The 22,511-nt window shown below is 36.2% G+C and overlaps 1 protein-coding gene across 12 annotated transcripts in view; it reads left to right on the top strand.

Annotated features, from left to right (window-relative positions):
* OXR1 (oxidation resistance 1) overlaps nucleotides 1-22,511 on the top strand; it is a 346,510-nt gene that overhangs the window by 293,389 nt on the left and 30,610 nt on the right. For all 12 annotated transcript variants that reach the window (XM_063171039.1, XM_063171034.1, XM_063171029.1 and 9 more), the window contains 4 exons: nucleotides 3,634-3,786; nucleotides 11,967-12,151; nucleotides 15,377-16,161; nucleotides 19,604-19,772. In XM_063171039.1, the coding sequence (XP_063027109.1) occupies nucleotides 3,634-3,786; nucleotides 11,967-12,151; nucleotides 15,377-16,161; nucleotides 19,604-19,772 (1,292 nt within the window). The remainder of the gene's footprint in view (nucleotides 1-3,633; nucleotides 3,787-11,966; nucleotides 12,152-15,376; nucleotides 16,162-19,603; nucleotides 19,773-22,511) is intronic.

The following is a 22,511-nucleotide window of genomic DNA, read 5'->3' as shown; positions in this document are numbered from 1 at the left end:
CATTTCAGAGCTTATTAAACATTTGTCTCTAATCTTATTGATGGTTTTGGCAGACAAGATGTATTGGTAGGAATGCTCAGTTTCCCCCTGCTTGCTCTAGAGATTGGAGAGGGTTCTCTAGTTTCATGTCGCAAAATGAAATTTAAAAAGGGGTTTCAGTGAAGGACTAATGCAGAATTAATTGTAGCTGACTTTTACGCAGCAGTTCTACATTTGTAGACTTTCAAAATGCTAAAAATGTTTAGTAGTCTGTATTGGGCTGTAATTCAACTCAAATGGAGATTTTTGGGTTGGAGCTGACTTTGTAGAAAGAAGTATGTCTTTCCAGGAATACTGGTTTGCTGTCAGCAGCATCCAATAGGGAACAGTTCAACCAGAAAGATTCGCTATTTGAGCCTGAGCTGCTCTGCAGTTTTTGCTGCTATGATTTCATTTGGATGTTTCTTCCGGCATTACTGCTGTTCTTTTCCCAGTTATTATCTTTTTCTCTCAAATAAGAAATTTTCTTGTTAGCATATTTTGACACTACTCAGTCAAACTGTCAAACATCTTTTCCAGGATTCTGTGTCCTCAAAATTTAGGAAGGTTTGAGACTTAAAGCATTGAATCATTTGCTTATATGACTTGGTCCAGCCAAATATAAAGACTGCTTTGTTGCTGATGAGGTTCCCAAGCTGCGTTGTAAAGCCTATGGTGGCCCTTCTGCTGAGAATCACTGTTTGGTTTTGCTGTGATCTCATTTCTCTGTCTTAGCATGCCAGTTTTTATGTCTGTCATTGGTGCTGAATAATTTCTTTTGTGTATGATGGCAAACTGAGGGTAAGCAAACTCACCTGCAATACATTCTTGTATCATAAATCTTCTAGCTATATCAGTCTCAGAAACACCTATCCATGTAACATATGTTGTAAGAAGTTACTAGAGGGAAAAGTTATCAATTTTACTATTGGAAATCTGAGCTATTCCTACAGGTTCCATGCCAGAAAAAACACCTTATGCTATCTTTTGTCAATTATTTTGTGTATCTCTTAGCACAGAGTAGATAAGGAGATTTAACCATACCTGTAATTTGTTTGAAAACTTTTTGTTGACTGTATGCTCATTTGAGAGATAAAATCTTGCAAGTGTAGAAGAAACAAAGTAAATGAACACTTAAAAACCTCTTCTGCAAAAGATTTTTTTCATTTAGTGCAGTCAGTCCCATGCTAGTAACAAGTGGAATGTTAAATTTCATTTAACCGATGAGCAAAATAGTTATGCAACAATAAAGTATCTTGTTACATGTCGTGGTTCAGCACAAGCAATTCCTAAGTTCTTCAAGGAAGGTCAGATTAGCAATGAGACAATATATAATGTAATTATTTTATTTCTGAGGCCTTTCAAAGTACATCTAAGGAAAGAAGAAATATTTGTCAGAAAATCAAGGAACAGAAATCCCTTGTACTTGTCAGTGTGGTCTGTGTGCATTTGGTTTTGTTTTCAGTCTTCCCTAACAGCTCAAAAGACACTGTACTTCTATGTGAGCAGTTAAGGCTGGAGGGTTTTGTTCTTCATCATAGCACCTGTCTTTCATGGTTTCTTTTCTCTTTTTGCTGATTGCTATCATGAAGGAGAGACATACTAGTATACATTCTCTAATGCTCTCTTGATTTCTGTCTTCTTTGACTGTCCCCCAATTCTGACTCTAGATTTGCAGTTTAAATTTGAGCATGTGTCAAGTTAAAGATGTGTTCCTCTGCTTATATAATATAAAGGAGTCTTCTCTCTGCTCTGGTCAATAGAATCAGTGATTTCTTGTTACAAATTTAATAAGAAGGCTAACAAATATCTGAATGTCTGTTCAGTCAAAAATAAGCTGACATGTTCTATTCTTGTTCTTTTGTTTTATTGAGAATTAAAGTAGCTTGCCACAGCCATAAGGCTAGATACAAACCAGCATGTGGCTGATAAAAGACCTGAAAAACTTTTTGTTAAAGCTGGGAAGCTTTTGGTAGGGGTTTTTTTGTTGGTTGTATTTTTTTGTTTTTTAATTTTGCTACACTTAAACTTTTATTATGTATTTCAATAATTTTGTTGCTGTCAGTAAGACTGTGTAAGAACTAGCTTAGATTTTGAAGCTTTTCTGGTGCTGCTGGGTTTTTGAAAGATTTATTCATTCAGCAGTCTTAGGCACATATTTGAGAAGATCCTATATGCTTTGCTACCTATAAAGCTTAAATTCCACTTCAAAATAATATGTAGTGACAAAAGCATCATCATTAAATTGGAAAGTCTGCCATTGTGGCGGTGCATCTCACTGCCCCTCACTTTCCCAGGCCATACTGGGATCTGAGATTGTGTCATGTTGGCAATATGATGAGAAATAGCTGGCTTATTCAGAGTGGGCTTGGATATCAGTTGAGCACTTTCAGAACCACTTGCTGAGTTATGTGTCACAAGAGTGACCTTGTAGTTTTCAGTAGGAAGGGCATATGTGGAAGGAGAATTAATCTCCAGGAGGTTTGTTTCCTAATTATACCTTGATTAGCTTTTTCAGCAAAATTCAATTTACTGTTCTGTATATTGTTTTGGTTTTTTGTAATGAAGGTTGAAAGATGCTGGCAAAGGCTAAAGTAGTGCCGGAGAGATGATGAACTGAAAACGGTTGTTCATAATGTTCCTAGATATGATTAAAGGCATTAATCTGCAATCTGTGCTGGTGAATAGAACTGAACAGGAAAGCAGAAAACCAATGGGAGTTCCTGTTTTCTAAAAATAGTGATATTGTATTAGTAACTAAAAATAGCAATTATGTATGAAATTGAGGCCTTTAGATGTGGGTGAAGCTCCAAAACAGGGTTTCTGTGCCTATAAAATAGGCTTTGGTGAAATCTGTCTACTGTTTATCTTTCATTTGAAAACTATTTTTTTCATTGTCTGTTCTGTCCCTAGGGTTCTGTGTGCACTACTTAGTTGGATATACTGATAGATAGTGAGGTAGATAACTCTATTATCTTCCCAGGGAAGTAATGAAGGTAATGAAAGTTAAATCCAGGCGTGTGAATGACAAAGATGGTTGGAAACAGCCAAAGAGAATTTACCAAGGCTATATCACACCTGGCAACACTGATTGCTTTCAGTGAGGAAATGACAGGCTCAGCAAATGAGGGAAGGCATGTTTCTTACCCTGGCTAGAGCCAGGCCCTTGACACTGCTCCAAAGTAGCCTTGTTAAAATACTGGAAAAATGAACTGAATGGATAGAGTTGAACATGGGCCAGAAACATTGCCAGGATCATTGTGTTCAAACTTATTCAGCGTTTGTATATGTGATTTTTTTAAAATCTTTTTTAGAATCATAGACTGGGTTGGGTTGGAAGGGACCTGAAAGATATTCAGTTCCAACCCCTCTGCCATAGGCAGGGACACCTTCCCCTAGACCAGGTTACTCACCCCCCCATCCAGCCTGTCCTTGAACACTGTTTGCTGTCTTGGTGGTCAGTTTCAATCCTTGAGTCCCTGTTGGGGCAGTTCTTTTATAATCTGTCCATCAGTTACCTGACTGGTCAAATTACGCAGCAGAAAATCTCCAGGAGTTGATATTGAAAAAAGCAAGTTGCTAAGTTCTTCTTTGTTTCTTTCTATTTCCTTTCAGGATTCAGATGGAGTCCAGCAGAAGGAGTCAGCTGTCTCGCCAGCACCTGCGTGTGTTCGTCCTTCAAGAGTGGTATCATCCACCTCCGAAGAGGAGGAAGCATTTACAGAGAAATTTCTGAAAATTAATTGCAAGTACATCACTAATGGCAAGGTACTGAAACATTCAGGCTTTACTGTTACTGTATAGAATCTAATAATAAAACATGTTTAAAGTATAAACACAGAGTAGACTAGTCGAGGTTGAATAGACGAATCAACTCACATGCATATGTCTGTATAAATATACTAATTTTTTTAACTTACTGTTTCCTTTGGGTTCTCCAGGCCTCTTGTTCAGGACATGATTGATGCAAGAAGTTGATATGTGACAGACATCTCTGATGCTGTACTGTTACATAAATCTTGTATGTTGAGGGCATGAGGTCTGTTCATTCCTTATGTTAATATCTCTCTTAGGTAGTATTCTTTACTTACAGTAGGCGAAAACATGTATTAAACTGTGCTGGGAAATATGCAGCTGCAAAGCTTTGCTTCCTTTTTTTTTTTTTTTTAAAGCAGGACAGGGTGAGCAGAATAAACTTCTGATTCTGCGAACAAGATCTGTATTGTTCACCATTTGGCTTGGTGTGGTATGGTAGAAACCTTGATTTTGTTTTTTTCTTTGAAGCAGTTAAAATTCTTTCAATAGCATCATTACACAAAATGCCTCCAAGTTAGTGACACTTAATTAACATCTGTTTAGCTCATAAGTGCTCAATTCTTGCACAGACTTCTAGGGACCGAGGTAAAGGGTTTTGACATTATCTCAGAGCACTTTACCAAAAATCAAAATATATTGCTCCACTACCTCACAGAAAAATTACTAGTAGACACTTTATCTATGAAAAATGCCTTCATTCACTGAATGCAATAAAATTCCAAGTACTTGTAATTTTTCTTCCTTTGCCTGAAGTTCAGGTGTGTGTATAGAAATACCACTGTTTCTGTGTTGTTCAGCAATAGGTTTCCAGATAAGGTACACTAATGATAAACGGGTTAATAAAAGTCTTCTAAAATTGTGATTTTTGATTTTTTGGCTGATGGGGAAAGGATTGCAAATCTGTATGTGTCTAGGCTTGAAGCCTTTTGACAATATATGTGTATTGAAAAAAGCTGCTTGTTAGAAGTTGGTGAAGCAAGTACTGGAACAGCTTTGTTTTTACTTTGTTCTGCTTTGCAGGTAATTTTTTTTCACTTGTAGTGTTCTGTCTGTAGGTGACTTTTTTAGGTTGATCCTAGGCACATCCTTACTTATCAGTTTTAAGTGCTGTTATGCAAAGGAATTGAGACCTGTGAACCTTTGTTAGAAATTGGATACACTGGAAAAAATCTGAGGTAAAAATTTACAGGATATTATTTATGTGCTGTAATTTTTCCTCAAGATATTACAGGGAGTATTAATGGTCTTTGGCTTGCAGCATTACAGCCTATTTTCTAAGAGCTTCAGGGAGAATTTTGTTTGTAAAAAGTTGTATATCCCATTGCAGTGTCTGTCCATACTCGGGGAGGTGGGTGGGAGAAAAATGAATACTGACTTGCTCAGATTCAAGTGCCAGATTTTGTAAGTTCAGCATGTAATTTAGACTTTGTGCCACATATGGTAAGAATGTCCTCTTGAATGTTGTCTTGCCTCTCCTTGATACATGTCCTCATTATGCAGGATGATAAACTTGCAGAAGTTTTCTGGAGAAAGCTTAAAACATTCATCCTTTGCCTTCTACTCTGAAAGGGATCTTTGAAGCTCATAGTTAGCCATTCTTTAGGGCTTCGGTTGTGAAGTCTATCATCAGTGTGACTGCTGCTTGTAGGCTGAAATCTTGTGAAGGCCTATTTTACAGTGTGTCTGTACAAAAGGGCTTTCATTAGGGTAAGATTGTCTAATTTCTCACTTTTTAAAACTGCTTATTCTATATGTGGTTGGAGTTGCATTTACTCACTTGCATTTAGTGACTTTCTGGACAAGCACAGAGGAATCCTCTGAGGAGCAGAGTTTGGAACCTGGAATGTTTGCTTTGTTCATTGCACTTGCTCTTGTGTTAGCTGGTTATGGCTACTGATGGAGGCAGGGTGTTGAGCACAGAAAGAGGCAGGATCATGGGAATGTTCTTTACAGACAATAAATCAGCGTGACCAGTGTGCTGCAGTCACACCTTGACTTGCTAGGTGTGCCCTGCCTTACAGCTGCACTGTTGGCTTCTACTGTAGAAAAGTGTGCTGCTCGGGGTTTTTTTTCTTCTTTGCACTGTTCCTTGTGCCAAAAGAAAGGTAGTAAAAAGTCTGCATGATTGTAACTGAAACTAGGGGAATTTGGAATTCCTTTTTATTTTTGCTAAGTTTTACTTAACTGTTTTGAAATGTAGTAGGTAAAGGAAAATTACTAATACCGAGACTTGAAAATCCCAGACCACTGACCTGGAAATATAAGCACAGAAAACACACATTTATTGCTCATTAGGTGAAAAGGAGCATAATGATGAGGTTCAAAACTCCTACAAGAGACAAGACATAAAAGAAATGTTATTTTCATGATAAAAGCTTCACAAATCGTAAATTACAGTTTTTATTTAACCTTGTGTGTTCAAGAATGCAATGGAATTATTTAGAGAACTTACCTTTGAACTTCTTGTTAGGAATCCTTTCAAACTTTCTTAGAACTGTTTTACTAAGCTGCTTAATCTTAATGTGTGGACTCACCAATGTGATTGTTTGTCTTTAAACTTCCCTTTATAATGATTGTTCAGATTTCCATCTCAGGTTTTACATGGGAGTTAGAGCTTCCCTTTCCTGAGGTGTAAGGAATTTTAATGGTAAGATGACACAACTGATTCAGAACTGAATATCTACATGTGCAGTGTAATCTACCTTCCATATGTATGTTTTTATGCATCTGGATTAATATTTTCTAGAGCAGCCTTAAGACTCAAGGGATCTATTTTTTTTTAATAACCTAGAATTTCCACATGGTTTCTAGTAATAGAATGGCTTAGCATTTCTCTTTGAGAATCTTAAATCAGAATTTCACCTGAACAGAATTTTACTTCATGTCTTTAAAATCTATTGCATACAGGAAACTTAATTTCTACAAGTGCTGTTTTGGGGAGTTTTGTTCCAGAACCAGAACTTCCTGTAACAGTTTCATGTTGAACTACTTAGTAGCTGCATGCAGTGTCTAGTTTGTATTTCATTTTCATAGTATTTTTTCGCTCAACAACTACTTAGTAATTATGGTCCAAGAGAAACAAGTCATTGATTATTTTGTGGAGGATGCCCTAAAAATCTGTTTCCCAGGGTTCTGTAGCAACACTGAGTTGTTTATAGATGTTCATCTTTTAAATTATTTTTTCCCAAGGACTACAAAATGAGATTAGAGCAAACATCAGTAGACTGGAGTCATGTAGCAGTTGGTGGCATGTATGCCATTGTCTAGTGTTTTTGCTTGAGCTTGTGCTCTGATTTGCAGATCTCTAACAACATTGTTAGCACAAATAATTCTTGTGGCTATATTGAAAAATTGAATTTGTAAAAATTTGAGTCAAAGAGCTTTTCTGAAATGTTAAGTGAGTATTTGATTTATTTTAAAGGGATCTGGGCTGAAGACCTAACTTAATAGCCCACAAAGGAGAAGCTGGGTTCATCTTTTTTTAATATTGGTAGATAAGGGCTTTGTTTTTCATAAATAAGCCCCATAATATTCTTCACTTTGAAGAATATATTCACACTCAAAATATTTTCAGTAGCTTAACCAGGTCAGAGCAGGAGCTTGGGAACTTTTTCCTTGCTCCAAAGGCAAGGAACCAAGGAGATTATATATGGGGAGCAGACTAGGCTCTCATTCATCTTTGGTGTTTATAAGATGGCAGGGGAGGTTAGTTTGTTGGAAGTTACTTACCAAGAACAGCATTACAGAATCATTTAGGTTGGAAAATGCCTCTAAGGTCAAGTCCAATCTTTTCCTGATCACCATGCTGGTGATTAGACCATGGCACTAGGCGCCACATCCAGTCAGTACTTGAACCTCCCAGGATGGTGACTCCACCACTTTACTGGATAGCCCATTCCAATGCTTAACAACACTTTTTGGGAAGAAATTCCTCTTAATTCCCGGCCTAAACCTCCTCTAGCACACCTAGAGGCTATTCTTCTTGTCCTGTCCCTGGTTGCCTGGGAAAAGAGGCCAGTGCCCTCCTGGCTACAACCTCTTCTCACATAGAGAGTAATAAGGTCCCTCCTGAGCTGCTTCTTCTCCAGGCTGAACAAGCCTAGCTCCCTGTGCTGCTGCTCACAGGACTTAATCTCTGGACCATTCACCAGCTTAACTGTTATTTTGTGAACTTGCTCCAGCTCCTCAATGTGTTTCCTGAATTGAGGGATCCAGAACTGAACACAATATTTGACATGTGGATACCCAGTGCTGAGTACCGAGTGACAATCACTGCCCTGGTCCTGCCAGCCACACTATTGATACAGAGATACTCTGTTTTTTCTGGCATCACCTTTATTACCCATTCCTGCATATTTTATTATATGACTGTGGCATCTGCTGCCATAGTGCACAAATATATATGAGTAACCAGAAAAGTTGTTTTAGAGCCTTAAATGATGAGTGCATGATACTGAAATGCTCAGGAGTTCATCATTGTGTACTCTGATACAATAGTTCTGGAGTATGCGTATTTTAGGAATGCTAACATAAAAATCTGTCTGATGCTTCATTTCCAACAAGGAAATAAAGTTTCAGGTATTTCCTTTAAAGAATAGATGCAATTTTTTCTTGACTTATGCAAAGCTGTGGTGTTAGTTCTCAAATGCTGAAGTTGCTGCAGTTCCCATCTCTCAGGAAAGACTGAGCATAATGAGCAGTTGGCTAAAGGCTTGTGTGCTCCCACTTGTATGTTTTGTTCTGATGTTCTTTTTTCCTCCCAGAAACAACAGCACTTGGTTTCTGTCCATACTAGAAACAACATCTATTGAGTAATAGGTTTTAAGGAAACTTTTACTCCTGCAAACAAGGTAGTAAAGACAGAAGGTATTTTTCCTATAAGAGTCATAGAAATTGTAAGAGCAAGTGTCAGAAACATTGGCATGTCTGAAAATGAGTAACTAAAATCTGCAGCCAAACAAAATGCTTATCTGGCTCTTACCTGAGCATTGCTTAGCTACCTGGGTTAACATTCAGTGATCCTTGGAGGTGATAATGAAAAGTGACAGAAATACTAATGCTAATTAGTGTATTATTAGGAACTTAATTTTTATTAATTTGGAGCAGCAGTTCTTCTCTAGAAAAGTATACTAAGTTGTTCATCTAGTAACTGTGGAGCATGTCTAGTAACTTGTGGACCAGAATTGTTGCATTATGCTTTTTAGGTAGATAAGGATGAAATAGGTCATCTCTTGTTAAGGTGCTATAAATCTCTTGTTTTCAAGATACCTCTGTAATCTTTCATTTCCTTATAGTAATTGCAAGTGAAGTGTTTGATCAGCCACTTTGTCAAATCCAGATAAAAGTCTGCTAGGTCTGAATTCTCAATTTCTATTGCTGTAGTAAATTTTACATGGAAATACACTTTCCAATTAATTTTCATGTTGAATACCTGCCTACCTATTGGTGTTGAGGGTTTCCTCTAAGGTCAAGATAAGCTTTTATTATTTCTAGCTGCGTCTTTGAGGCTGCAGAGGTAAGCTTTAATCCTTAATTCTCTTCAATGTACCAGTTTGGGATTCTTTGCCATTAGGTGGATCATTGTCAGTCTTCTCTAGGAAGCTTCTGTTTACAATAGAAGGTCTCTTAAACTTCTTTTTCTTATACAGTGAGTAGCCTTGCACATGCACAGATTTTTGTCCTTGATATCATGGTGTTTGCTTAAGATACTAACAAGCCTGGCTTGTGGGTTTTGGGAGGGGTAAGTTGGTGTTTTCTGAACTGCTAAAACTGATTGTGAAGCAAGACAACTGAAATTAGTGGTTTATGTGTAACTGGTTCTTCATACATGTTATTCTGAAGATGTGACTCTCAAATATTCAGATGAGCCATGTCAAACATATGAAGCTTTTTTTCTTTAATCAATTTTGGGCCTGTGCTTTCAGCTGAGGCAGTCTTATCTGTGCTCTTGAAAGCAAGTCATAAAGTCATAAAGCATTGGAGTTTGTTCACACAAATGATATCTTAGTTGTGACAGCACATCCCTTGACAGAAAAATATCATCTCTTTATTGCCTCAAAAGCTTTAGCACTTCCTGTGCACTTAATTTATCGAGAAAGGTTCATGAGATAGCGGACAAATGAGGACCATATTATTCTGGAAATGAAGAGCTCTCTAGTGAGCTCAGTTACTGGTTTTTTCTACTGAGTAATACCTAATTGTGGAAGTTGGTGTTGAACACTTAAATCCTTCAGATAGAGCAGTCATACAACCTTACTGTTTTCTCTTCAGCCTGGCTGTTTTGAAGATCCACATGCAGTATTTGGGCAGTGAAAGAACAGAGTAGGATATTTTGGTTGGAAGGGACCTACAGTGATCATCTAATCCAACTGCGAGCAAGACTATGACAATTTCTGGGTCAGATCTAGAGAGTATTAATGAAATTCCATTTTCATGACCATTGATGAAAGAGCTCAGAAAAGCTGTTGCTTTTTTGTTTTAATTATGCACTGAATTGACAGAAGTTATATTTGTTAAAAGAGAAGCAGTCATTCTGAGTAGACTCATTGACTTCTGCAGTTTTGTTAAATTTGTTTTCTAGACTACAATAGATATAACAAAATCTAGACTTCTCTTGACAGTTGTCCTCTTGGAGGACAACCTTGAAAGTCCATTTCCACAATACAGGGCTAGGAAAGAAATGGTCATAACAGCCTGGTTTCAGTACTTTAAACACCTTGGAATTATGTAGCTGTCTTCTGCTGACTTCAAAGTCTTCAGCACACGTGTTGCAGTCTAAAAGATGTGTATGAAATCTGATTAAGCACTGAATGACTAAAAGACTCAAACACAGATGCTTGGGCTGCTTTTGAGACATGTCTTCATTTTTCTGTACTAGAAATAGCATTGGTCATTGTTGAGACTTTAATAACACTTTTGCTTTGGTTGGGATTTTTTTATGACTTGCACTTTTGTTTTTACTGGTTGGTATCTTGGTTTCCTACTGTGAAGGTCATCAACTATCACCTGGGAACAAAATTTCTCGAGTTTAGAAGAACTGTATCTGTGTTTGTGCTGTGCTAATGTCTTCTCAAAACCAAATTGAAAACAGTCTCCTCCAATACACACCCTTAATAATAGTTATGAATGTTTTATCAGTAAGGTAAATATTTAATTCCTTCAACAGCATGTGAACTGAGTTCTTGCGTGAAAATTTGGAATGACTGACAAGATTTGTAAAGTCTTTAGAAGTCAAGATCTGTAACTGAAGTGTTCCTGTCACTCTACTTAAAGCTAGGTTTTCTTCTGTTCATAGTTTTAGCTCAAACTCTACTGTTCCAACAGCTAAATTAATTTCTTTAGCAGGCAATTACTGTTTGCATGTGTTTCTAACTTTTTTGTTCAGAGTTGAACATATTGTAAATTAACTTTGTTTTTATACTTGTATTGTGTAAGAACCCTACAATTCATAATATGAATATAAACCTCAAAGTTTTTCATAGTTAAATTTTAAGCTCTACTTGCATTCATGTACTGCAGTAGTATCATTGTGATTAAAACCATCCAAAGTTTTGTCTTTGATAATCTTGAGTCTTTTTTATTCTAGTTTCATTCTGTAAATATGTTTCTCAGTCATCGTGTCCATTAAGTTAGAAGGATTTGTATCAGCCTCTGTTACTTTTGTGTAAAATAAATTAGGATAAATGATAGGTTTTTAAGGTCTTTCTAAATAAATACTAGAAAGTGAGACAGAATACTTAACAGTCAAGTTGTAGACAAAAATTGCTTTCAAACCTACCAGTTAAGCCCCTGTGGTTATATGGGAAGGATGTCTCCTTATCTCAGAGGAGCTGTTTAGTGTGTTCTTCAGTGTGTAAGGTTTCTCTTATGTTACTAAAACCAGTTATTAATTACTTGTGAGGAATAAAACTGTTTTATTTTGGGAAAGCAGGTGGTATTAATTTGCTTCCCCAGAAAAAGTTACAGTTTCTTGTGTTTAACAGTGACTTAGTAGCATAACAGCTTGCTTAAAAATAAATGAAAAATGGCTTTATTAAAATAAAAATAGAAAACACCTTTTTCTCACTGAAAAATGAAGAATAAGCTGAAATTTGAAGGAGAAAAATTACCACTTCTTTTCCCTCTCATTTTAGGGTACGGTCAATGGTGTGCTGCTAGTGACGCCAAATAATATAATGTTTGATCCTCATAAAATGGATCCTCTGGTCCAAGAGAATGGCTGTGAAGAATATGGCATCATGTGTCCAATGGAAGAAGTGATGTCAGCTGCTCTGTATAAGGAAATTGTGGACAGCAAAATTAAGGAGTCATTAAGCATGTAAGATAGAACAGTATTTGTAAAGCTTTGACTAAATCTGACCTGTAGCCACATTGCTGACCATACAAAACTAGCAAACCAGCATTTTCCTTCTTTTTCTTGTTAGGAAAGAATATCAATGATTGGCTTGGAAAGATCCTATAGGAAGTTTGCTTTGCCTTCAGTTCTCATATCCTATATATGATGCAGGATAAATCTTCTTCTGTATACATGGATACCAATTTTCTCCCGTAGTCTCTTATAGAGATCTGCAATACCACATAATTTCTTCTGCCCTTTCCCCACTATGGAAACAGTAGTCAATGTTGTTTGGTTCTTCAATAATTTAAAAACTGGTATTCAAAATAAGAAAGTGCAGCTTTGACAATTTTAGGTACAAATTTTTATTATTTTGCATTTTTCACTTGCTTCTCAATCTTGTTGCTCTGACAAATGATTTAAACTAATTTTATAAGATTTGTATATATTATCCTGGGCCTAGGAGTATGTTTTTCTCCCTTTATGGCTAGGGGAGGGACTGCATATTCACCTTCGGTATAGTCTTTTTTTTGAGTAAACAGTAAATTTGGATTGGTGAGTCTAAGCACTGGTGTTTAGTGCAGCAGGCATTTAAAATCAAATTTGAAGAGCATTAGAGAAATCTTTGTTCCATTCTCTCTGGTTTTTCTATGGCGAGCTTTTATATTGTCATCATAAAAAGATAAAATCTATCTTGAAATCCAAAAAAAATTAAAAACAAATCATGCCACCTTTACCTTTCACAGCCCGTAAAGCACAAACATTTGCAGAGTGCCTCAATTATCTAGCTGTAGGGAAGTGGGCTTCTTTTACCAGGAGAGTGAAAAGCTGTTTGCTTGATGTGTAATGCTATACCCTACTTAAAATAGTTACATTTTTTAAGATAATCAGTGACTCATAAAAATATCCTCTTACAGTTTAAATAGGCAGTACCCTAAGCACATCTTTCTTGATAATCTTAACTGTATGGACACTCAGAAGTAGTAACTTGCCTCATACCACTTATGAACTCAGTTTTGTCATAAACCTGGGAATGAACAGGTATCTTGGCATGGTCTTGTTTGCTGCCCAATGTCATGTGTCTGTTGAAAGGGCAACTGAAATACATGTTGCTACAGCAGTACTTTTGGGGCTTTTGATGTAGAATGATGATGCCTTCAGCATATTTTTTTCTGGAAGTTTATTTTCCAGAATGAGTTTTAAAAAGTAGCTCACAGTTCCTATTTCAATTGATAGACAGTGGAAAGATTTAGATAACTCTATGCTTGAGTCATGTTATTGCAGTTGCAAAACAAGTATTTTTCTAAAATGCTTAGTTTGTTAATGACTTAATGATGCTATTGATTTTTGTGCTCTTGTAGCACATGCATTTTCTCTTTTGTTTATAATATGAAAGCATGTGGAATGAAAACGTGTCTGCTAATAAAAGGTCATACTCTGCATTCAGAGGCCTGTATGCCCAATTTGATTTATCTTTCTTGTCAGCTGTATGAACTAGTGGGTGGAACACTAGCTGCTAGCATTTTCTTCAGTCCCTGCACTTTTGTGCCTTAGCTAAATATGAGGCATATTTGTACATTTGGAGGAAAACAAAAATCTTATAAGTCTAAACAGAAGTCCTAACATCTTCATCTAGATCTGACAAGACCCATGTGTCTTGAGGTATTTGACACTCAAATCATGTTGGTTTTTTTTTTTTCCTACATATTCTGCTGTTGTAGTTAACCTCCTTCTATTCTCACAATTTTTCCAACTGTCAAACCTGCTTAAACTTGGGAAAGTAATCTTATTTTCAGTATTGAGATTGTTGGTATGGAAAATGGTCATAAGCCAAATGGATGCTTTGGTTCTTAGAACTAAAATTTCATGTTGTATGGTTTCTATATATAAGCCACCATCTGCTAAAACTGAACTGTATGTTTTATGGATTTCATGAACCTTACATTGTGCTTCTATAAGAGCACCTATAATGAGCATAATCCAGCAAATTTAAAGAAATGGCCTAGTCTAATAGGTAATGAATTCTAAAGCTGAATCCACATGCTTTGTAAGCAAAATCATTCAGTCAGCTAAAGCTTACTTCAAGTTTCATGTTGATGCTTAGATGAGATGGTGCATGTGCTTTGCAAACATCCTGAACTTCAACAGCATCTCAGTAATACAATGTAAGCTTTATGAGACTGTGGAGTGAATTTATTGTCCTTCAAAACAGAGAATAATGTACAAGCTTCTTAAAAGCATTTAGTACTAGATAACGGAAGAGCTGGTATGCTTCTGATAGCAAAGAATTTGACATTGAGAACTCTAGTCACGAGTAAGTTTAAATATGAGAATTTTTTGTGATGGCTGTGTACTGCCCAGGTTTTTTGACAACAGAGAAAAGATTGAGTTCTGTAGGTGTACTTGAGCATGTTCATAGTACCTTTCTTGTCTTCCTCTTCTAAAAGTCATAGAATTTCTAGTTAGTTTATTTTGAAAGGCAGGTTTAAGCAAGATTATTTCCTCTTGGTAAAATAAATTTTTATGCTTGCCTTTTTTTACACTATTTATCATCATCTTCAGTTTTATCAAGTAGTTTGGGGTTTATTTTGCCAAGCAATGATATCCTCAAAGTTAGGTACCTGCTGAAGACACTAAACACTGTTTCAGGTATTTTCTATGGGCAGAAGAGTGAGATATACTTTGATGGTTCCCACTGTTCTGCCTTTAATGGCTTTGATATCTGAGGTTAGACCAGGTGATTTCTGCCATTCATGTCTTACCTGTGAGCTAGGTGTCAGCTTCCTTGTAGGGTGGGACATGTCTGTACAATTGTACTGACTGCTTGGGGAGACAAAACCTAAAAAACTGTGGATGATTTTCTCCTTTAGAGATTATGGTTTTGTGTAGCTTTTTGTTGGTTTTACTTTGGTTTTTCTTTTATTTTTACGCTTTAAGTGCCTCTCACAATCTTGTTAGTTTCATAGGAGAGTTTCTTGTGAAAGTAATGTCATGAACTTGGGAAGTCCCTGCTGTGTTGTGCTGGCAAAAGGTCAGCCACGTTTACCATTATGGTATCACATTTTATGCTTGTTTATTACTAATGCTCTGGATTAAGTTGATTTTTAGGGTGTTTGTTTCTTTTAAGAGCTTGATCAAAACAGTGAAGAAAAGAGCTTGATACTTGAGAGGTACCTGTTATAACAAGATTCTTATTTTGCTCAACAGAGATGTAGAGCAGCTATCAGTAAGGGAACTTGGCCATTCCAAGAAGGCTGCGAAGAGCAATACAGATGACACGGATTCCAAGGTTCGGGACACGGGCAACGACAGTGCTAGTACTGCCCCAAGAAGCACAGAGGAGTCTCTTTCAGAAGATGTATTCACAGAATCAGAACTCTCTCCAATACGGGAGGAACTTGTTTCTTCAGATGAGCTTCGACAAGATAAATCTTCTGGAGCATCATCGGAATCTGTCCAAACAATAAACCAGACCAGTGCTGAATGTTTAACAGTCATTGCAGACTCCAATGAAGCTGCCAGTGACTTAAAGCCCAGTGCCGAAATGGTTGTAGGTGTTAAACAGTTTGGTACCCACTTAAGTTCAGAAAGTGCTAAAATGTCTTTAAAGGGGGGACGAGAATCTGTAGAAAACACTGCAGATGTCCTCCAGCAGTCTTTGCAAAGATCACAGGGTAGTGAGGAGCACAGCAAGGAGACAGAAGTAGGCAAGGATCAGGGTTCCTCACTAGGAAAAAAAGCAGATAATGAGATGGAAGAGGAATGTCTGGGTTGTGAAGATACCACAGACTCTCAAAAGAAAGAGGCACCTAGTAAAGGAAAAGTAGTGGGAGAGCAAAGTCAAGACTCAGAGGCAGAAGTTGAAGAACTCCGCAAGCTCTGGAAGACCCACACTATGCAACAAACAAAGCAACAAAGAGAAAACATGCACCAGGATTCACAAAAAGAGATCAGCCAGAAAGCTGTATCTGCAGGAGATGGGCGGTTAGAAGGTGAGTCAGTGGGTACAGTATTAACCTTCAGATTTAAAATCTATTAACCTCCAGTTTAATGGAAATCTTGAATTTTTTTCATTCTGTACACTGTATTTCTCCATGTGCTGGTTAAGTATCTCATTGACTTGAAGATACTCCAAAGTTAAACTTTACATAAACTTTTGGAGAAAATATTTGATGCTTTCAGAATGCTGTTTCACTTGCATCTTGTCTTGATGACTAGATGTCTTGATGCATCTTGATGATGACTAGAACAATGTTAAGCATCCAAAAAGCTTGATTCAGGAAAAGTAAGAGATATTAGTAAGCTAGCACTGTGGATACAGTGAACAGCTAGGTTTTATTTCTTCACTACCTTGATTCTTCTGCAAAGATCAGGGTCCTGGGATTATTAGTTGGAAGTTACCCTTAAAGTCTGTTCAAGTTTTTATCATACCAAGAAATGTGCTGTGCCTTTAAACAACTTCAATACACTTCTGGGTGAATTTGAATTTGCTTTCTAAAAAATTCACAAGTTACTTTCTGATGTCTTCCCATCTTACTAATAGAGACAACTGAGCTGTTTGTTTCTTTGGTTAACAGAAGTTCATCTACACTTCAAAATCTTATATAATGGTTTCTTGCATGTTGGTTTTTTGGGGTTTTTTTTGGTTGGTTGGGTTGGAGTGTTTTTCTTTTAAGGAAGTAACTGAATTTTGAAATTTGAAGCAGATGAATACTTACATAATTCTGTGATAAATTTGGCTTTTATGCCCTAAATATTAGAAGTATTTCTAATACTTCTGGCTACTTTCTAATATACTTACTAATACTACTTTCTAATACCTCTGGTGGATGTCAGCTAGCAGTAGTTGCTGGCTGTCACTTTAAAAAATATCAGGTGTTTTAGAAAACTAAGTGTTCTTTGGCACAATTGCTGCTTCTCTTACAAATGAATATTTGTAACTCAGTAGCATTAATGCTTTAGTTTTGGTTTTTTGTAAGATTGTATCATTGGCTGACCGCAGGTTTTTTCGTCTGTTATGTGATCTGTATATTTGCAGAGTAAATATAGATATAACCAAAAAGTGTCTGCATGCAGTTCTACAGAAGAGTGCTGGCTAGAAACCTTATGTACACATAGTACTGCTGCCTCCCTCAAAGTTGATGGGGTAAAGTACAAAGTAAAAAACACAAAAAGCACAAGATGCCTTTTGGAAATTTGTACCAATTCAATCCAACTTCAGTAGGAATTATTCCATCTCTTATTCTTGCATGTTGTATTAGCAGAATGCAAATAAATGAATAAATTATGAAGTAATATTTCTCAATCTAGATAGATTTTGTGAAGCTTCTACAGGCATGATGAAACAGAACCAAGGTAAAAGCATAGATCTGCTTTATAACTATTGAAAAACATCAGAATGAATAGGACATTTGTTAGCAGCAGGTCACTAAAAACATCAGGTCATTTAAAATTTGAAATATAGTAAACACTTTCAAGTAGCCTTTCTCAAAATAAAATGCTGAAGTAGTCATACTATGAGTTTTGGATCAATAACTTACCTAGGCAGTCTTTTTGTCCCTTTCATATAGCAAGGACTTAGTTGAATTTTTTCTCTTTTGTGTCAGTTTCGAGAATTTAGGTTTTGAGAACTATTGTTTTTTGAACTTTGAAGAGGTCGAGTGTGTGAGTTTGGAATTAATGAGCTGAATGTTTGTTTTGAATGTTGAGGTCATGCAATGCAAGTAAATACTTATGAGTAGACACATCAAGTTTAGAATAACTAAAAAGGTCTCACTTGTATCTACTTTTTTTCTTGTTGCCCAAGCTTCTGTTTTTATAGACACCTTTGTTAACCAGTGGATTGAAATAAAGCTAGATGTGGTTGATACTTTGGAGAAATTGTAACAATCTCTAATTTTGTGTGTGTAAAAACAAGTTAAAATATCATTAATGATAACATGTCAAAATATTTACAGCTTAGCTGAATATTGGCACACATTTAAAGGAAAGACAAGAAGAATGAGACACAGTAGCCATTGCTGAAATCTTTTCTCATTAATTCTATATCAAATTCAAAAGAAGATATGTAGAGCTTACTTTAAAAAGCCTCTGAAATAGTCATTTTGAGACTTGGGGCAGAGCTAAATTGTTTGGTTTTACTTTATCTGATAGCTGGAAATAATCCCACTTCTCTGAGCTCAGGGAAGTCCTAATCTGCTGCCTCTGAAGTACCAAAATCAAAAATGCCAAATCATTGAAGAGTATTTATCTAACACTGGCACAGAGTTTGCATGCCAGTCCTACGAAACAGGCTTTTTTGTTTTTGTTTCTTTTTAGTGTTTTTTTTTAATCTGTCAATTTACCTTTGAGTTTAGACATTAATAAAATACTTCCAAACAATGCATGTTATCATGGCTAATTTCCTGTACTATATAGTGCAGGTATAATTCTAAAATGTTGACTGAAAACATGGCTGAAAATTAGGAGTCCCACATTTAAATAGTTAATAGGAAAAAAATAGTCTTTTGTGAAACAGTGCTGTTCTAAACTTCATGGTAAAAATCTTATTGAGAAAATGATTATAGAGCAAGAAGGTGATGTTTTCTGTGCTTAGTGGTAAAGAAAAGATGTGTCCTGGGAAACTGAAACTTATCTGTATGTACATATAATACCAGAGCTAGGATAAACCCTTTATTGTCATAACTGATCCTAATAACTCTTAAAATTACATTTTCCTTTCCTGCTATAAAAAAAGTCTCTTGTGGCTGGAGGATTTGGCAAATCATCTAGTAAAGAAAAAAGTTTAAGAAGGCTTCTTATTTTACTTTGTGCTGACTTGACAATTCAGACCTTGAGGGTAGTCATAGAATTATTTGAGTTCAATTAAATATACCACCAGAGAGAAAAATCCTGAACTGCAAAATCCAGTATCCTTCATCCTGAGGTGGTGTTCATACCATTGAGGTGTTTGATATAGCTAAAAAAAATAAAATTCATCCTAATCCTGTATCAGTAAGGCCAGAATGTTTTCCCTTGTAAATGATAAGTAACCAACAACATCTCTGACACATGTGAATCAAGCCAAAATACCCATCTAACATAACATCGTTTTCATGTATGTGGGATACTCTTTAATAGTGGGAGGGTGGTGATTCAGTGTTGAGAGTATGCATCAAGAATACTTTGAATACTTCCATGGATGAAATGCTGTAACAATGTGATCTGTAGTTGGAAGCAGAAATGAATGTTAGAATTCAGTATGTTGTACTCTGAAGTTAATTCTGCTGTTGTGATGTTCATAATAAAACAGGTTATTATTACTACTTATGTCATCTCCCATTACTTACTTACATAAATGTCCTATATCCCTCAATTGTCTATTATAAAATTAATTAATAATTTTGTTAAGCTCTTTAGTACCTCGTGGACAGCTTACTTTGTCTTTATTATTAGGTTCTTCTGTTATGAAAGAAAAAAGACGGCATCGATCTCACAAATTTCTGTGTCTCAGGGTTGGAAAACCCATGAGAAAAACATTTGTTTCTCAAGCAAGTGCAACAATGCAACAGTATGCACAAAGGGACAAAAAACATGAGTACTGGTTTGCTGTTCCACAAGAAAGGTAAGACAGAGGCAAACTATAAAAATCAGTGATTGCCAGTAGATGTTTGAGCTTTTCATTTTTTCTGCACCATTTAAAATTTTGCAGCAACTGAATCTCTCTTAAGTGATCACAAAAAAGAGTCAATGTCTGAAGATGTTGATTGGCTTGTGTTGTATTTGCCACTGGAGTACCTCATTAGCTTAGAGACATTTTACTGATTTACTTGAGAGTTTGGCAAGTAGTTTCTTATACTGTTTAGCCTCTTGTTTGTAGCAAGTAAATAACAAAAGAAAGAGTCAAGTGGTGTCTGGTGGAGGAAATAAATTCTGCAGCAAAATTTTTGTCTTTATCTGTGCTTCTCATTATTTGGAAACTTTCTAAAAATCCTCTCTGAGTTCAGAAGAGCTAGCTGGGGTTCTTTTGTCTTACCTTGTATGTGGAAGGTAAAACCTTTTCATGAGCCACCTTAAGCATGTCTACTGGAAAAATACCTGAAATTGTTGAACTCACTCAAAGACTTTAGATTGTTCATGCTCACTGACTGGTACAGCCTTGTATTCTGAGATTATTTTTACTGCTAGGAAACTGTGACTTCTTTTCAGCCCAAAATTGGTTTTTAGGGGTGTTACATCCTTGTCAAAGAGTGGGGAGAAAAGAAAGAAACGAAAAAATATTAGTTGTCATCTGGTGTAAATACCTACCCACAATGATCAGTCACTTTTTCATCTTTTCTTTTGAGCTGAATGGCATAGAATGTCCAGTTGGGGCACTGCAGTGAGGACAGATATGGATCAATTGGAGAGAGTCCAGAGGAAAACAGCAAGACTATTTAATGCCTAGAAAGTGTAACATATAAGGAAAATTAGAAGTAAGTGGGGTTCTTTAATCTAAAGGAGAAAAGGTTGATTACAGAATTAAAATTATTTTATACTGAAATTGGCTGCAACAAGAAAGGCAGTAGTCTTTTTAAGTCCACTGTGGATGGAAATGTGTGATGGACTGAAATTATATTAAGTGTTATACTTATCCAACAGGTAGAATTGAGTCCATGGTAGTGATTTCACTCACCAGCTTTTAAACACCTCTTAAGTGGTAAAGAGGATGCAAAGTTTTGAGTCAAAGGTCTGTCCCACTAATTCTGCTGCTGTTAATCCTGTCTGGGCGAGGAGTTCTCTTGTGGTTATAGTTAACTCAAATCTGCTTGTTCTAGAAGTATCGTATTTAATTTGAAATCAGATAAATGTTTCATATATGGCAATGGTGTAAGGATTAGTTGATTAAAATGATCACTGTCTCTTTGATTTATTTTCTAATGTAGCAAGTACTTACCTTCAGCATAAAGCAGAATTGATCACATATTTTGGAAGAAAGGTTTCTTATTTTTTCAGCCTGTACTGACTTCCTTGGAAATTATTTTCATCTGTGAAGGGTCTCTCAGTCTCTCTCTAACTGAACGGGGTAGTTTACTATCAGTATCAGTTCTTTATTCATTCAATGTGTGTCCTATGTTTTTTGTAAAGAAAAAGCTATGTTCTCATAGTGGGGAGTTCATTTTCTTAATTTGGTGTTAACCTTGCTGAGTGCTAGTCTGCATAGATGAAAGTACTTAGTGCCAATCCAGTTGTCTGTGTCAGAGAGAAAAGCATTATTTCAGTGTTCTTTCTCTCAAAGGAGCCAGTCTGGGAAGGAAAGTCTTGTAGTTCCTTAAGCTTCAAGTATCATGTCCTTTTTCTAACTGCTATAATTATACATAACTTAAAGTTCTTGAAGAGCTAAAATCAGAACTTAAAAAAACTTTCATACTTGCATGACAACTTAAGATTGATGCCTCATTCAGTCCATGAGGAGTCTGCAGCCTCTTGCTTTGGACTTCTGTGATAGAATTTACCTAAACTTACACTTCCAGAATGTTTTATTCTTTGCTACAGCCAGAGGAAGATTTGCCTCCTCCTTTTTTTTTTTTTCTTCCCCTTCTATCGTTGTTCTTCAGGAGCCTCAATCTTAACAAGGGTGATTCTGGATAACTGACCCTTTTCAGAGGCTGTTACTACATACCTGTGTGCAGAAATTTTTTGGGCAGTGGTACATGAAAAATATAACTGCACTTTTGAGAAACTTTGAAATTCTGTATCTCTTGCTGTTCTTCAAGTGTTCAGTTTTTCAAAGATTATTAAGGAAGAGAGAAGAAAAGGCTCAAATATTATTCTTCATGCTAATACAATACCCAGATATAGCAAATATCTGGAGAAAGACATAAGGAATATTCAAAGTCTTGCAACCAGAGCCATGAAGCTCTAGCTCTTACTCTCTTTTCCATGATCAAGAGATACTAGTGGATGCATTACAAGTCCTTTTCCTGAGTGCTCTGTCTGTGCACCTGCAGCAAATACAAGGTAGACTGACATCTGTTAGGATTACAAATAATTTCCTCCTGTGATTTTAGGTGATTTTGCCTTTCTAACTGAAGAATAGTGTAATTTGTGGCACATAACTTAAAATAAAGTAACTTTGAATCTTGGTACTTATTATAGTTAGAATAGCCTGTAGTTTGTTTTTATGATTCATATATTCATCTGCGTGCTTTCAGCAGTCTTCCCCCAAATCTGTAGTACTTTCCACAATTTCTATAATTCTGATTATGTCTTGGAAGTGGTCAGTTGTTCTTCATAGGGAAAGCAAACATGCAGACATTTTTCAAATTCTAATTTTGTTTGGCTTTATGTAACTCTTTCTAAATAAGATTAAAAAGTCTTTGTG

The sequence above is a fragment of the Melospiza melodia genome, chromosome 1 (genome assembly GCF_035770615.1).
Source record: "Melospiza melodia melodia isolate bMelMel2 chromosome 1, bMelMel2.pri, whole genome shotgun sequence".
Classification (NCBI taxonomy): Eukaryota; Metazoa; Chordata; class Aves; order Passeriformes; family Passerellidae; genus Melospiza; species Melospiza melodia.
This window is presented reverse-complemented; position numbering and strand designations above follow the sequence as displayed.